This window comes from Apaloderma vittatum, unplaced genomic scaffold, assembly GCF_000703405.1.
Source record: "Apaloderma vittatum isolate BGI_N311 unplaced genomic scaffold, ASM70340v1 scaffold7816, whole genome shotgun sequence".
Taxonomy (NCBI): domain Eukaryota; kingdom Metazoa; phylum Chordata; class Aves; order Trogoniformes; family Trogonidae; genus Apaloderma; species Apaloderma vittatum.
In genome coordinates, this window is record NW_009723342.1 from 37186 (window position 1) to 53863 (window position 16678).

General features: G+C 40.1%; 1 protein-coding gene across 1 annotated transcript in view; it reads left to right on the forward strand.

Moving 5' to 3' along the window:
- The window catches only part of LOC104275960 (leucine-rich repeat-containing protein 16A-like), a gene marked incomplete at its 3' end in the record, with an annotated part of 127178 nt that overhangs the window by 26974 nt on the left and 83526 nt on the right, over positions 1–16678 (forward strand). The window contains 6 exon segments of the mRNA XM_009872076.1: positions 1940–2037; positions 2362–2432; positions 2564–2637; positions 7741–7816; positions 11081–11169; positions 15826–15920. Coding sequence (XP_009870378.1) covers positions 1940–2037; positions 2362–2432; positions 2564–2637; positions 7741–7816; positions 11081–11169; positions 15826–15920 — 503 coding nt within the window.

Sequence of the window (16678 nt, forward strand, 5' to 3'; positions counted from 1 at the left end):
ATTGTGTGCAAACAGTGACAAGCCACCACTTTTTGTGTGCGAGTCTCCCCACTCTGAGCTCTGAAGTGCTCTGAGAATATGAGAAACACCTTGAGGCAACCAGGAAGGTTTTACGCTGGTATATGTCAGAACCAGTAGGCAGTGCAGAGCGTAGGTGGGATGTGCATGCTCTGTAGGCTCAGAAGAGCCTTTGTTTCAAAGGGGCGATGTGGATGTTGAGAGTCTTTAACTTTTCATATTACCTTATTGCCCTTCCATCCTCAGGTATAGCTTAGGTTCTGGCTTTTTGTTGTAATTTACTCCTTTCCCCATAAACAGCTGTGATATTCAGTGGGGTGTAGTTGGTTGGTTTGTTGGTTTGTTTTTTTTCCTCTAGAAGTAAAATCTGAGTTGGGTGAGGAGAGAAGAGTTCTGTATACTTTCAGTGTTTATGAAATGATGCATGATTAGGAACTTTGTTCTTCAAAACTGAACCCTGGGCACTCTTGTCATATACTTTCCGTGGTGCATCTGGCTCCATTTGCCAGTTCTTGCATTATTCTTGCCTTTGGTGTTGATTTTTTTTTCCTCTTGTATCTGTGCCTCTGACTTTTATCATCTTGCAGCAATTCTCAGTAGTTTTTCTTCTTTTTATTTCTTCTCTCTGTCCTTGCTTCATCTTTGTCACTCTGTACCAGATCATGCAACTCTGCTGTTACTCTCTTCAGCTCCCATTTTTTATCAATATTAGAGAAAATGGACCGTGCAAAAGAGTTTTCCTGTCATGTTGATTTTTATAAGTGAACTTTTCTAACAGACATTAGATGTGAAGAGTCAGGCTAAATTTACATTTTTATTTTGGGTTCATGTCTTTTTTATTCACCTTACCTGTAGGTGTAGTAGGAAATCAAGTTCATAAAATCTGGCTGGCAGTTGCTTTCTTTTTTTTCTTTCTTCCAGTTTTCCTCTGTGTCACTATTGTTAAATGCCTTAATGAATATCAAGCTCTTCCTTCAAAAGGCATGCATGCAAGTGGATGTTTGTGAGCACGTTTGCCATAAAACCTCAGTGATGATGAGAGAAATGCAGGCAAAAAATAGCCTTGTAGCCATCTTCACTTTACTATGTGTGTTTAGGTGTCTGTGAAGACCTCGAGGTCTGTACATGTTTTCTCTAGGCTTTCTTGAGACCATTGCTTGAACATTTTGGGTAGCTGTATGGAGTGCTTGCTTCACAGAAAAGAAATCAAATTCCTTCCTCTCCTATCAGATGGCACAACTTTCTGATCTGAAGACTTTGGAGTTACGCAGATGATATAAGACCAGAACAAACAAGAAGGGGAAAAGACATTTCTCACATTAATATATCTTGATTCTTCCCTGCCCTGTTTTATGGCATTCTACAGTTTATGAGGCAGTCTTGTCACTCAGAAGAACAGATTATTTATTCTTAAAAGGCAGGAAGCAGTTGTGTTTCTGTCTAGGAGAGTAAGATGACTGGACTCAATGATCTTAAAGGTCTTTTCCAACCTGAACAGTTCTAAGAATTGTGATTTCCAAATCACAAAGGTTGGAGCCTGTGTATCTAGAGTACAGCACAGAGGCCATGTTTAGCTACTGGGCATGCTCTATGTCTTCTTGCACCATAGTGCTTTTACTGCATAAAAGCAATGTATAAACAGCAGTGGGTTTGAGGTAACCAGCAATACCATGTCTCTCCCCTATTTTGGGCATCCTTGTGTTAGATAAGGGCCACAAGTCTCCTTAGCTTGAGTGATCCTGCCACTGCTGGGCTGCATCATGATGTGTATGACTTCTAGTTAGAGAAGTGAGTTGTATTAAAGGTGGTAATTCTTCCTGTACACTCATTTAAAATCGTACTTGAAGTAAAGAAGATTTCTGAGTTTAAAAATGCTCCCAAAGTCATGAACTATTTTTTTTCCCCTCCCCTTTGCGTTTAGGAGGATTCTGAAAAAAGTAACTATGGAGCCTTCAGAAAGACTGGCAAATCTCCAGGCCCTGTGGGACAGTCAGACAGTGGCAGAACTTGGACCTTGTGGTGAGAATGAGTTTAAAGGCTCAAATATAAAAAAGCTGCAATTACAGTGTCAGGAAGTTTAATTCTATTTCTGGCAGAAGCTTGTAAAGGTGTAATTAGTTTTAAGGTGTAATTAGTATGAGCAGACTTCTGATTGGTAGGTGAAAACACTATATTAAGCTTTCTTGCAACCTACTGGGCAAAGATGGGATCGATGCAGTTTCTAAAAGAGAGCGAGTTTTGAAAGACTTGATCTTAAGTATAAGTATTAAAGTATCCTTTTAGATGTTTAGTTTTTTCATGTGTTTTACTATTACGTTAAATACTCTCTTGGCTTGTTCTTAGGAGGCTTTTCGCAGATGTATGCCTGTGTGTGTGATTGGCTTGGATTTCCCTATAGAGAAGAGGTACAGTGGGTAAGTACATGTCTTGTTCTGGAGCTCTTTTCAGTTAACTGTACAAGTGATGAAAGAACAGGTAAACCATAGTACTTGGAAAAAACCCCAACAGTTCTGTAAAGATATATTTGATAATGTATTTTTAACAGGATGTCGATACTATTTATCTGACACAAGATACCAGAGAGTTGAATTTGCAGGACTTCAGCCACCTTGACCACAGGTAAGCAATATGCAGTAATCATGCTAATATTTTTGCAAACTTCCCCTGTTCTCTCTTGCAATGGGGTTCGCTTGCCCTTGCTACAGTGGACTGGTGCCACAGCAGTTGCTTGAATGTATAGAGTGCTGAAATGACCATCTGTAGCATTTATAGTTTTCAGCACAAAGCTGCTGTTTTTGCACAAAAGCCCCATGGAGAGCACATTTCATTGAGGAGCCTGAGAAGATAAATATATTTTGCTGTTGGAAGAACTCCAAAAAGTTAGCAGATAGATACTTTCCCTGTGATGGTGAATATAAGAGCTCAAATTCAGCAGAGAAAACATGCAACTACATCTGGTGGGAAAAGCAAGAGAGGAAATTATGCAGTCTTTACTTCTGCAAAATCTTTTTCTCGTGGTGTGCACAGTAAAGGAAATGATTTTTCATGAGCAAGTCAGTAGAAGGTTTAAGTTGTTCAAATGAATCCCAGCCAGTAGTTTCACTATTCACAATAGATGCTATCAAAAATGTGTACTTCCAGAAAGGAACTAATTGAGGATAATTTTACTATGGGATGTTGGAACTTAGCTGAGTGATGTATTTGGTTTACTGAATTTAGCTGCCTGAGAAAACTGGATTCTAAGAAAGTTGAATCTGAAGATAGTTAAGTAGGAGGAAATGGCAGGAAGTCTTAACTAAACTCCATCATTATACGAGGAAAATGACAAATCTAACAAACTGTAAATAAGATAGAGAAAGCATCTGTTTCTTTGGGAAAGCCCAATGGAAGAATGAGGAGTCTCCTAGAGGTACAATGTTAAAATGTTGTAACAGGAAGGCTGAACTTGGAGGTAGGTGAGTAAATTTTACCCCAGCATTCTTTGCAGCTTTAAGCTGTCTAGTATGTAAACTTGCAGAAACACCACTTGGGAACTTACTCAGACTCTGTAATGGGTTTTCATGGTCTGCGCTGAATCCCATGGCAAAGCTACTGAGCTGTACCTGTGCTGACTAATTCAGAGGTAACTCAAACAAGACTGCAGGGCTGCGGCCAGTGCACAATGGAGGTAGCCAAAGACCATGTGACTGGTTAGTTAAGCTTTACTGAGAGAAAATAAGGGAAGGAATGCTATTCATGTTCAGCACAGGCAAGTGTGGGATGAGAACATAATGCTTTAAACGTATCACAGGATAGAAGTGTTGAGAGACCATGGAGTGTTCTTGAGAAAGTGTCTTAAAGATGTGCAACTTCTATAGATATCAAATGTTTGAGCAATTTATGGGCAGTGAAAAATATTACTTATTAGGCAAGAGTAGACTGAAGAAGTGTTTTAAGTATTTAGAATATCTCAGCTAGGTCAAATGAGTTGGCTTTTGGAAAACAGAATAATGGGTTTGTTGCTTCACAGAAGCTTTTCACTGAAGTGTACTGTACAGAATTTACATCACTGAGGAAATATATTTGTGTTGTTAATAAACATCTTTATTAAATGTCTCATGATTGTGTAAGCCCAAAGATTCAAAACAATTTTAGAGCCTTTTACCTGCTGTGAGATCCATCTTGGGATGAGAACTTCTACATGTTGAAGACTAAACTGAGAAAAAGGTTTTGGAATGAAATTTCAAGAAAACTAAACTTCTTAGGAAGCCAAAACCTTATGTTATTCATTAAAAACATAAATTGAGATCTTGAGATCCCAGTCAACTCAAGAGTGTGTGTGACTGTTTTGTGATATATTTAGCACAGTGAGAATGCTGTGAATTAACAATATGCCTTCATGCTTTGGATTTTGAGAGACTATTGTCGGCCTAATTTTTGGGATTGCTGAAACTATATACTTCATGTTGTGGAGTAGCTCTGAAGTGAGGTAGAATGGGTACACCGGTTCTCTAGATAGTGGGGCAATGCGTTACAAAAATAAACAATTTATATTTTTCCTAGTAAAGCATTGCTGTTAGAGGTCAAAGTAAGTTGACATGAATTATAGAATAGTTTAAGTTCCCAGAATGTATGACTTGTAGTGTGCATAGCATGGCTTGCCACATGAGGACATGACTTCTGAGGTTTTATCTGAAGTTACATTATGCTGTAAACCATATAATTGTTTAACAGCAAAAAAAGACTCAAAATGAACAGAGCTTATCTAACTCAGTGGCATAATATGAATCTGGTAGCATATGTTTTAGCATATTTGAATATTCAAAAATTGTCAGAAAAGCATGATTGGTTAGATTATTTTTTCTTTGCACTGTTTAGGTGTCTTGCCATCTTAAATACACTAGAGGACAGAGATGTTGAAAAAATGTGAAGACATTAGTGAAGCTTGAATGTTGTTGAAGCTTGGAGAGATTTTCTGCACTTCAGGAGAACAGAATGTGTTCTTATTTTAAGATGGCACAGATTTACATTTTGTAAATTTTACTGTATTCTGGATGATAGTTTAGTAAACCAACTGATAAATATAAGCTGATAAACTGATAAATATATGACAGAAGGTTATGAAAAGGCCCTGGTTTTGGAAATGGTTGTTACCGTCCTTTCATAGCATATTGTAAAATAATTGTTAGTAGCTCATCCAGAATTTAATAGAATAAAGTGGATAAAGCAGTATGTAGTTGAAAAGGAAAACTTGGTAACTAGCGCAATGAGGCAAGGCAAGCCCAAAGCAAGAAGAGGAGGAGAGATAAATTGCTAAAGGACCCTCGTTGGTCAGAAGGAACTTCAACAATTTGAACAAAATGAAAAAAAAGACTAAACTATATAGTTTCTCCTTTAAAATCAGATGATAGAATCTGGTAAAGCAAAGTTTCTAGACAGTGGAGTTAACAGCAGAATGGGCAGAGGTTCCACTGTCTTTAGGCATGTGTGGAGGAAGGGGTGGCAGTTGGTTTTTCTGAAGCATGCTGGTATCTGTGCTTGACTTGGGTTTGAGCAAGGAGGCCTTGAATACTGCAGAAGACTAAACTATTTAAAGATGAGAATTTGCAAATCAGCTGGGTTGATTTGTTTTAAAATATTCCTGTCCTGCTGCAGCAATGTTTCTTCTTGAAAGCGTGATGGTTTTCCCACTGACTCTGAGCACCCCCTCTCCTTCAGAATTTTCCCTCCTGGGAAGGAGAAGGAAGAGAAGGGATGGCCACGGGCAAGTTCTGCCTGCAGCCACTCCTGCCCGAAAGGTACTGAGCCCTTGCCAGCCCTCCAAACCAACTTACCAGTTCCCTGGTAATGTAAACACTTGCAGCCAGTGATTCCTGATCATTGTCCCTCCATTCCTTTGGAGGAACTGGTGTCACTGCTGACGGCTGAAATACATCTGCTGGCAGTGCCTTCTGCCTCTTTTGGGGGTGGTGGTGGTACAGCTCTGCTCCACGAGAGTGGTAGTGGTACGGTCAGCCTGTCCCACATTTGACCTGCAGCATTCACCACCAGCTGTGGCTGACTGGTTGCCATTGGGTGGATAAAACAAAATTACACCTGAAAAATTGCTGCTATGTTCATTCCACTTCCAAGGCAAAGGCACTGGCAAGAGGTGCATCAAAGCTTCTTCCCTTCTTACTGACTGCTCCAGGGGAAGGCCAAGGAGGAACAAACCTATCTGTGGACATTCTTTACTCAGTAGCAAAGCTTCTGCCTGCCCAACCTGAAGGAAAAATACCTCTGGGTTGGTTTGCTGCATTTTTTGTCCCCCTTCCCACCCCCCACCCCCAATTTCACGAGTCAGTTACTGCTTTAGATGGAGATAAAGTGCATGTGTGTAGGAACAAAAACAACGTGATGGACAGGAATAAATCTATACACTTCATGAAGCTGATAAGACTGTACTGTGCCAGAGGAAATGAATTCACCATGAGACTTGATATGTGTGCTGTGAACAAGATGGAAAACAGGCTTAGTCCTTGAAGGGCACCACACACTAGTTCCTCTGCAGGAGCGTGAAAACGGTCTATTTGCATGAGCTGCGCAGTTGGTGGGCTACAGTCCTTCACAGCAAAATGCCACACCTTCCTACTGTTACCTTAGTGATGGGCTTGTACTTCCAAATCCGGTGACTGCAGTTCTCAATATAGCCTGTTGCCTTGTCTCTTGGCTTTCCTGCATGTTTAACAGCCACTGTGAAGTGTCTGAATGTTTCTAGAGGAAAACTGAAGGAGAGGAAGAAGGAAGAAAAAAATAGAGAGTGCTGCGTGTTTAGCACAGAACTGTGTCTACCTGAGTATGTCCTGAATGAAGAGTGGGGGAGGGAGGTGGGACTGTCTGTTAAAAGCCAGTACTTTTAAATGTCTCCACTCAAAAACTGGGGCTAGCATAGCGCTATATTGCTGGTCTGAGAAGTTCATGTATATTACAGCTCTTTGCTTCGCTGTGAAGACAAGGGCTTTTAAAGTAGCTGTTAAGTCCCAGTGTAGGTTTAATATGTTGCATCAGAATGAACCAAGTGCTGCGCTGCTAAATGGTGTGCTACTGCCTGATGAATGATTCTGCTGGGGGGTAGTGTATGGACATGACATTTATCAATGTCTGATTTTGGAGAAACTTAACAGAGGGAGAGCAGATCACATTAAGAGACAGGGATAATTTAGGATTTCATTTGTGAAATCCCTTTTACAATTAAGGAGGGTTTGTGCTGAAAATCACATTATCCTTTTGCAGGTCTCCTGCTTCCTGGGGGAATTTAGCTATAGACATGAGACAAGGAGGTGTCCTCTAAAAGCATTCAGTCATGGAATTGTATTAAATCATCAGACTGCCAAAAAGCTTTTTAGCGTCATGCTAAATTATAATTAGAAGTGATTAAGAAGCTTAAATGTGTCACAGGCAGAAGAAAAAGTAATACTAGAAGTAGGAATGGCAGCCCAGACAAGTTCTTGATTTAAAAATTCATGCTAGATGGATGTCAGTTGGCCAGTCAAAGAATTGTATTAAAATACAAGAAAGATACCCAGCAGCTGCTGCTGCTGCTGCTGGGTTTTCAGAATGCAGAACTTTCTGTAATGGGGATGGCAGGCAATTAGCATTGCAAAAGTGTGCGGAATTCGATATCGAAGAACACTTGAGTTTGTTTCAAATGACCAAAGTTGACACTTATATGAAATGTGTGTAAAAGTGTTTTTCTTTTTCTAGAGACTTAATACCTATAGTTGCTGCTCTGGAGTATAATCAGTGGTTTACAAAGCTGTCCTCCAAGGATCTGAAATTAGTAAGTAATAAATTGAAACAGTATACCTGCTCCTACCAGACTGGCCTGTGTTTTAGAGGGTGCTATTACACTTTTCAAGGTGAACTTTTTTAGACGAGTATAACTGGGCAATCTGCTAGAAATTTTTTCCCCTTGGTTTAAACTTTCCTGATATGATTGTTGTGCCCTAGAAACACTACCAAGAGTCAGGCCTTGTCAGAATTTCAAGTGGATGAAGTCTGAAAACTTTGTTGGGCAATAACAATAGTCCATGAAAGTACTTCATTAGGGGCTGCTAGCTCCCACAAACAGTGTTGGGTGACTAAAGAGGAAACTAACTTTAAAGTAGCTACAAATCTTGGTTGCGTTTTGGAGGTGCAAAGAAAATAGCAGGATTCAGGTTCTGGTTGGGTTTTTTTGTGGTTTTTTTTTTTTTTTGCCTATAGAGCAGGTTTTTCCTCATAATTTTCATTGCAACTTGATATTTTTTTCTCAAAGTTGTCTGAAGCTAACCCTGTGTAGCAGTAAGTTTATAATGATGAGTGGCATTGATATTCTTCCATACCAGTTTTCTTTCTGAAGAGCAAAAAGGAGGCAAATGTAAAAAAGTTGGACTACTGAAGAAAGGGCCCAGAAAATGAGTAATTAGGTGACACTTTAGATATATCAAAATATGCTGTTTCTTCTAAACTTGAAAGTTTATAGTCACAGGTAGAGTTAGTGGTTTGAGAAACTACGGTCACGTTTGCATCCAGAAGGTTTTGTCCTTAAAAATCAAGACAGAGTCTCATCTTGTTTAAATTTATGCAGTTTTATTTATCAGAAAATGCTCTCATTGCCTTCCTAAGCTATCATTTTCCATGAAAATTCAGTAGAAACTAACTTACGTGATTCTTGGCAGAAGAGTAGGGAAAAAACCTTTGCTTTCTTGCTGGGACATCTTACTTGAAATTGTGCGTGGATTGAAACAGGGTATTTTTAATCTTGTTGTAGTTCACTGTTAAAATCAACATTTTTAAAAGGTACAGTGCAGTTAATCAGTTTCTGCTTCAATGAAATGAGATAGTTTGCTTAGTTAGAAGACTGGCTGGTATAGTTTGCTTAGAACAAGAACTGGCCATGTTATCTGTCTGAGAAAGTTTTTTACATGGAAATTTTCCTTCTTTCTTAGCAGCTTTTCTGTGGAAAACAAACTTTGTGGATCTGGAATATGCATAAATTCTTTAAAATCCCCTAAAATTAAGAAAAATATTTGTCTTCCACACATTTCGTTTTCAGTCAAAACCACCAGGAAAACATAAATTGTTGGACAGTAAGTGTGTGCCATAGGATCACTGCTGAAGGGTCAGTATGAGGTCAGACATATCCGGAGGCCACTGAATGTATTGTGCTTCATGAGTCCCTCACCGACATTGATAGATGGTATCCATGATGTTTTTATAGTACATTCATGAAACTTTCCATTTGCAATCACACTGCAGTAGAAGCCTTGTGATAAAATTCTGAATTACTGGAGTATGAAAAGCAAATATAGAATTAGGAAGATGGCTGAGTTGAGAGGCTTCAGAAAAAAAATATCACTTTTGCCCTGTAAAGGATTGATAAGGTTTTTTATGTGTGTGGCAGGGCAGGTTTTTTGTCTTTTTAAGAGACTCAATTAGTTTAAAAGTAAACCAGCAAACTGGAAAATCTCAGACTGTACTAGAGAGACAGGTGTACCAGATAGGAATGTCATATTGCTGCCTTTAAAGGCGGATAACAGAATAGTTTCAGCACTTCATGATCATGACTGGAATCAGCTTTGGCCATCACATGGATGTTGGTTAGCATGTGCTCTGGAAGAAAAAAAGGCAAATCCAGAAGCAAAATAAAAGATTATAATGGAAGGTGATGAGGTACAGAGTTTACAGTTTAGCTTTTGAACCATTAAGGTTTTATCTCTCTATCTGAATGAGCACAGCAAGCAAACTCTTTGTTTCGTTCATGGTACTTGCAAATGTCTGTGCAAATTCTAGAATCCAACAGAAAGATCATGAGATGGGATTTACTTCTATGCAGATTGGGAGAATTCATGCTGAGATACACTGGCCCTTAAGCACTAGTCCTTAATACTATTTGGAAGACCTGTAGCTAGAGTGCTTTTGCTTGTGAGGTTTTTTTGAGGTGTTTTTTGTTTTTTTTTTAATCTGCTTTGCAACGTTTTTCTGTGTGGTAAGTTGTCATTCCTGGTCAGACTTTACTCTCCTTTCCACGAGCTGACTTCTGAAGGATTAACATGCATGTGAACAAGATTTGGTTAAAAATTAAGTGATTTTTTTTTTTCCCTGAATCACAAGGTATGGATTTTTCACCATCATTATAAAAATTTTGCCCCCTATGATTAAGTGGCCTGAATCATAAATTCATAGAATGGCCTAGGCTGGAAGGGACCTTAGAGATCATCTAATCCAACCTCCCTGTCATGGGCAGGGACGCCTCTCAGCTAGATCAGGCTACTCAAGGCTCTGTCCAACTTGACCTTGTACCCCTCCAGGGAGGGGGCAGCCACAACGTCTCTGGGCAATTTATTCCAAAGTCCTGCCACCCTTGTACGAAGAATTTCTTCCTAATATCTAATCTAAATCTATTCTCCTTCAACTTAAGCCCATTTCCCCTTGTCCTATCAGTGGACCCTCTTGTAAAAAGTCCCTCCGCAGCCTTCCTGTAGGTTCCCTTCAGGTATTGGAAGGCAGCTATTAGGTCCCCCCAAAGTGTTCTATTTTCAAAACTAAACGACCCCAGTTCCCGCAGCCTGTCCTCGCAGCAGAGGTGCTCCAGCCCCTGGATCATCCTTGTGGCCTCCTCTGAACACGCTCCAACAGATCCACGTCCCTCTTACGGTGGGGACACCAGAACTGGACACAGTATTCGAGGTGGGGTCTCACAAGAGCAGAGTATAGGGGGAGAATCACCTCTCTTGACCTGCTGGCCACACTCCTCTTGATACATCCCAGGATGGGGTTGGCCTTCTGGGCTGCATGAGCACACTGCCGGCTCATGTCGAGCTTCTCGTCTATCAACACCCCCAATACTTGCTTTTAGTCTCCCTCTTGCTTCTCTGAGTCTTTTCCAGAAGTCCTCTGTTGCCACCTGGCTCTCTCTGGGATGTTTCTGATATTTTTACTGACTATTTATGTGTGACAAGATTATAGTCATTGCCTGAATCCCATTATGATGTACAGCGTATAACTCAGTAACTGTCTGTTCCATATTTGTGTTAACACTGTTCTGTCTTTTCTGTGGCAGTCCACTGATGTCTGTGAGCAGGTACTGCGAGTGGTGAGTAGGTCCAATCGATTGGAAGAACTGGTATTAGAGAATGCCGGGCTTAGAACGTAAGTAATTCTTTCAAAATGTTACATTAGTTACTGCTTAGTCCCAGTAAAAGGGATGTGTGGTGTGTCTTACCCAGAAAAAGCATTAAAAAAAGCTTGTGTTCAATGTCTACCTTGTTCTGAGAAGCCTGCAGTCGCAAGATTTTGGTCAAGTTTTCCAGAGGTTCCTTATAACCAAGAAATCTGTTTAAATGCATGTTTTTAAAGATTCTACCTGGGGAGTTGGGTTAAGTGAATGAACAACAAAATGAATTGAATAAGAGCATAAACACTAAATCAATCACGCTGTTCCTCTCCAAATGTGGTTTTCAGAAGAAGTGTGAACCTTTTTATCATCTTTAAAAAAAGCGTGTTATTCCATCTTGCATAACAGATGATTGTTTTGTTCCCAAAAGAGAGTTGGTTTTATCCTACTGCGAGTTGCAGTCTGTGCAGATGTAACAGGACTTCTTCATTAGCAGTTTTTTTAAAGATACTATAAAGTAGATAATTAAGTTTAATGGCTTGCCAGAACCTTAAAAGAAAGATACGTAGAGGTAAGCCGTGCATTTTAATCCTTGCATGTTTTTTAAATACAATGAGTTGTAGTTTCTGGATATTTTTTTTTCCCTTCACAGAAAACAGAAGCAAAGTTCAAGTTACAAAGTGTCCCAGCTGGAAGTATTTGTAGCTTGGATTGGTGTTAGCGTAACATCCAAAGACCATGTAGACAAGATAAACTCTAGCACTGATGAATTTTTACGTTAATTAAAAAAACAGTGTAAAGGTGGAAGAAGCAGGTCACTATACTGAATTACAAATAAAGAAGAGAAGCAAGCACAGGGAAAACATTTGGCATGCTTTACATTGTCTCCTCTTTCATTTTTTTGGATCTCTTCTCCTTCTTAAAATTGAATTTAACTGAATTTCAGTTGCATTGGTTTTGAATTGAAATACCTTTTAAAAGAAAATTGTCTGAATGACACAGGAGACTTGAGGTCAAGTTTGGAATTACGCCCTAACTTTTTGCTGACTAGTGCACTGCCTTTCGTACCTGTCATTCAAACATAAGCACCTGATTCTAATCTTCTTTTTCTTGCAGTATGTGCCATGAAATCCAGTGATAATCATTAGTATTAAATGATCCATTGACTACCTTTGCACATTGCCTACCTTGTCACAGTTGGATTAACTGGTTTCAGTTTTAATGGAACTCGACAGATAATCAACCTGTGACTTTGCTTTTCATGTCTCCATCTACATGCATCAGGTTTGGCGTTTTGCCTTGGTGTGTATCTGCTCTGATCAGCAGTGTCTGTCTGTTTTTGTCAGGGACACATTTGTCAGTTTTGCCATTTATCATATCTACTTGCTACATGGAAATGCTGTTGTTATTGGACATCTTCCTTCACGTGGCTTACAGACCAGTCACTTCAAATGAGCTGTGACAGAATGCCAAACCAGGGTTAAGAAAGAGCTATCAAGAGCAATGTTTTGAGAAATACCCTGAGCAGCTGCAAGAGTGTATTTGTTTCTGCAGCAGAGTCAGTTTAAGATGATTCTACCTCCAGCCACTCATTTCTATGGTTTCATTTGGGCCATGGCCCTGTAAACACTTGTCATCTTACCGGCTGGTGAGGCAGCAAACTATTGTGCAATACTAGTTATAAGGACTAGGGAAGTAAGGACTAGAGACTAGGGAGGTGTGGACTTGATTTTGGGGGAAACAGGATTTCAAGTGAAACCCCCTGTCTGATAAGATTTGTCCTGATTTAGATGCTCTTGAAAATGTTATCCCTATTGGTGTTTCTTTAACAGACTTAAAGGGTGCAGTCTAGATTACGCTGGATGGCCTTAATGCATATAACAAACACCGATGTTTTGGTATGTGTCTTAACTGAGATAGATGATACCCAGATTTCGGGGAAAGGAGATTCGTTCAGGATGGAACAAATGAGCTTGGAAGGAGAGTTTCATCCCTGAGGTGTTTTAGAGGAATGGGACAGTATGTGATAACCAGAAGATTAATTTCCATGAAACTGCAAGTCAGATTCTTCAGACTGTAAAGGCCTGTTTGCAGAATGTGGTGAAAAGGATCCACTTGTTGCTCTTACATATTCTCTGAAAGCTGGCCAGCAGAATGTCCATAATGCCTTCCACAGTGTCCTCTGCAGCCTTGTTCCAGAGGGAGTGGCCAGCTACAGCAGGGGGCAAACAACAGAGGTGCCTGTTGCTGATACCCAAAGGGCCTTTGACAGTGACATTGCATCTCATCTTCCTCTGCGGAATGGGCTCTGAAAGTCCTTAGACCTAGCAGTGTTAATTCCTCCCACAGACATCTTCTTTTTTATCTTCTGTTACAGTGATGCTGTGTAGACAAATCTTGAGGAGTTATTTTGTCTGAGATTCCCAGATCTGTGGTATTCTTATCCGTGTTGAAATATTCTTGTTCTGCTATACATGTAGTTAAACTGAGTCTTTTTTGGTCTTTACCTCTATGCCTGAGTGTCTTCAGTTTAGGTAAGTGTGGCTGTGCAACGCATACAGAGCTAGTTTAAAGCTTTATAAAAAGTGTCAGGCTTACATGGCATGCTCTATTATGAAGTGTGCAGCCAAAAGATTAATTTAGGACTTGAAACAAAGAGTGGACAAAGAAGGGGAAGGGAAGTTGCCCAGTGAGCAGAGCTCAGGCACCTCTGTTTTGTGATAGAGGCTACATATGGAGTGTATTAGTTTTCCAAAATGATCTTTTAGCTCTGGCGCTTGCTGGTGGCAATTGATTTTCTGTGCCTTTGCTAATAACTAGTTCACACACACCAGTTGTCCAAAAAGTTCTGGTAATCTTGAACAAAACATTCTGGTAAAAAAGCCTGGAGGTGTAGTCAGAATACTGTAATGGCAAGAATCTGTTAGGGATGAAGGAGGGAACTCCTAATGAAGAAAGGGATTTTTGTTTGTTTTGAACTCAAAACCTGTTTTTTCTTGGCTGGACGTAAGGAGCTAGGTTCAGTTGCCTAAGCACAGGCATCTAGTGCCATTTGAAATGCCGGAGGTTATCCACAGAGTGTTGGCAAATGTAACTGAGGACCTACAGGAGATATGTAGTCTTCTGCAGCAGCAGCTGGTAGCAAAGCACGATACCCTGAGGCCTGTCAGGTGGCAGAGATTCAAGCCCAGAATTTCTTTTTGTTGATTGTTTGTGCTTACATACTGCTTTTATTTTAGGAAAAGGATCTGCTTTTCCTAAAGGCAGCCTATCGTCATGCATTTGCAGCATTGGAACCTGTTCTAGCCCCAGAAGTCTGTTTAAGGACATGAGGGTTCACAGGGAAGCTCGGCTTCCCTGGAACATCTCTGTACTCAAGTACCTTTCACCAGCAGATAGCCAAAAGCCACTCTTTTCCAGATACTGGAAGAGGATGCTTCCTCCACCGCAGTTGTCAGCACACAGACTGATCTACTAGTTTTATGGTAGACAGGATCTATCCTGAGGAAAGAGCGCAGTGTTAATTACCACCCTTTTTAGCAATGTGGTTGGTAGCTCTCCACCACTGGTCTAGGGGAGGTGAGATAGTGTACTTCAAGGCAGAGAGAAAAGGAAGCCTAAGGTATATTTTTGTTTTCTACCTCAATGTCTAACTTGGGTGAAGTAAGAACATTGACATTATAGTCTCATTTTAACAAAAGCACACAGGAGGTCTAGTCACTTGATACGTGAAGGCTTCCCAATAGATGCAAGGATAGGTTTGAGGATTTGTCTTAGAGCTGCTAACAGCCAACAGTCTTCTGACTTAATGCAAGGAATATGTCTCCACTGGAGTCTGACAGTGTGATTGTGTAGGAAAATCCAAGCTAGCTTTGCACTTGGTGCTCTGGGTGGTAGTAGACTAGCGAAACATTTTCAGACGGGGCAGCATTCTCTTGTGCAAGTGGATTTGGGCCAGAGGTAGGTCATGCTGCTACAGCTACATACCACAGTTAGTAAAAGTTATTTCAGAGCTATCTGTGCTGCCTGACGTGGCTGTCGTGAGCATTATAGAACTGATGGAGCATCGTCTTGGGACACGTTGCTAGGAGTGTAGTCAGCCAGTTATGTACTTTGATACTTCTCACTGTAAAAAGAAGCAAGCAAAGACTAGTTTGTCAGTGTGCTAGTGTTCTTTGAGAGAGATATTCCTGATGGTTTAGAAGATCAGAAATACCTCCTGGTTAGCATAACCAGAAGGTCAACAACAAAGCCCATCTCATTGAGTGACTGTTAGTAGAGAGCTGCTGCAATGAGGGGGTTGGCTTGTGAGTAAACGAGGCAGTGGTATGCAAGTTGATGTACATATCCCAGTCATGTGTGGCATGGAGGAGATGGAAGATGTGTTAGAGTCTTCAGTTATTCTATGTAACTCTTATTTTATGTCTTCAGATCTTTATCAAAAGTGATTTGATCTTCGATTGAGTGCCTTGGAGTCTCTTAGGTCACAGAATAAATAAATAAGCAAATAACCCCCTTTGAAAGACAGCAAATTAGCCAGATAAGCATTGTTTAGAACTGTGAAGAATCAGTTCCTGCTCTGTGGTAGGACAAGTCACTTCTAGTTAGTAAGCCCTTGATGCTTTTAAGCCTCTGAATGTGCTGTTGATAGAGGAGATAACAGAATTCTTTCTCCCTCCCCTTTCTTGCAGAGATTTTGCACAGAAACTAGCCAGTGCCCTAGCCCATAATCCCAACTCAGGACTTCATACGATCAACCTTGCTAGCAATCCACTTGAAGATAGAGGTACTGTAATGTTTGAAGGTTTGGGGTTTTTTTCCCCCTCTTTCTACAACTGTAATAGGAGGATTACTGCTGCTCGATTTAGCTTTGCCTGAATAATCGATTATTGTTCTGTGTGTAATGCTGTTGTAAATATCTGTTGTTCACAAATGACTGATTGCTTTTCTCTTTTGATTTATTTGTTAGCTTGTTGAGAAATATTTGAATGTCTTCAACCAACCATGGATTTCATTAGATTTCATTACATTTTGATAGAAGTTTCTTTTAAATGAAAACAGAGCACAGTAACTGTTTAGGACTAGAAAGTAAATAAAGGGGTGTGCATTTTTAAAGGTAATGTAATTAGTTGAAAGATGAAGCATGGGTTAACTTTGTTGCTTGGATTGTATTTTGCTGATGGTTTTGTGGTTTTATTTCAGCCATAACTGTGTATGTATTTTCAGTATAGATACTATTCATTTTTTTCAGATTTGTGCTAGTCTGTTGTATTGCCAGTACTTGGCGATGCTCAGTAGTACTGGCATAACTGGCATCCTAGTGGAGCAAAGTGCTGTTGACTCCACAAGACAGAAAATCAAGCTGAACAGCTCAGCCTTTCTCAGACTAGGCACTACTAGGCATTATTTCAGTACTTATCAAGTCATTTCCCTCGTCTACTCTCTTTGCACCCCAGAGGCATTTATTTTAAAAATAAGGTTACATTCTTTCAGTGTGGAGCTGACCCTTCAGCTCTGCCCATGTGAGATTTCCATTTGCTTCAC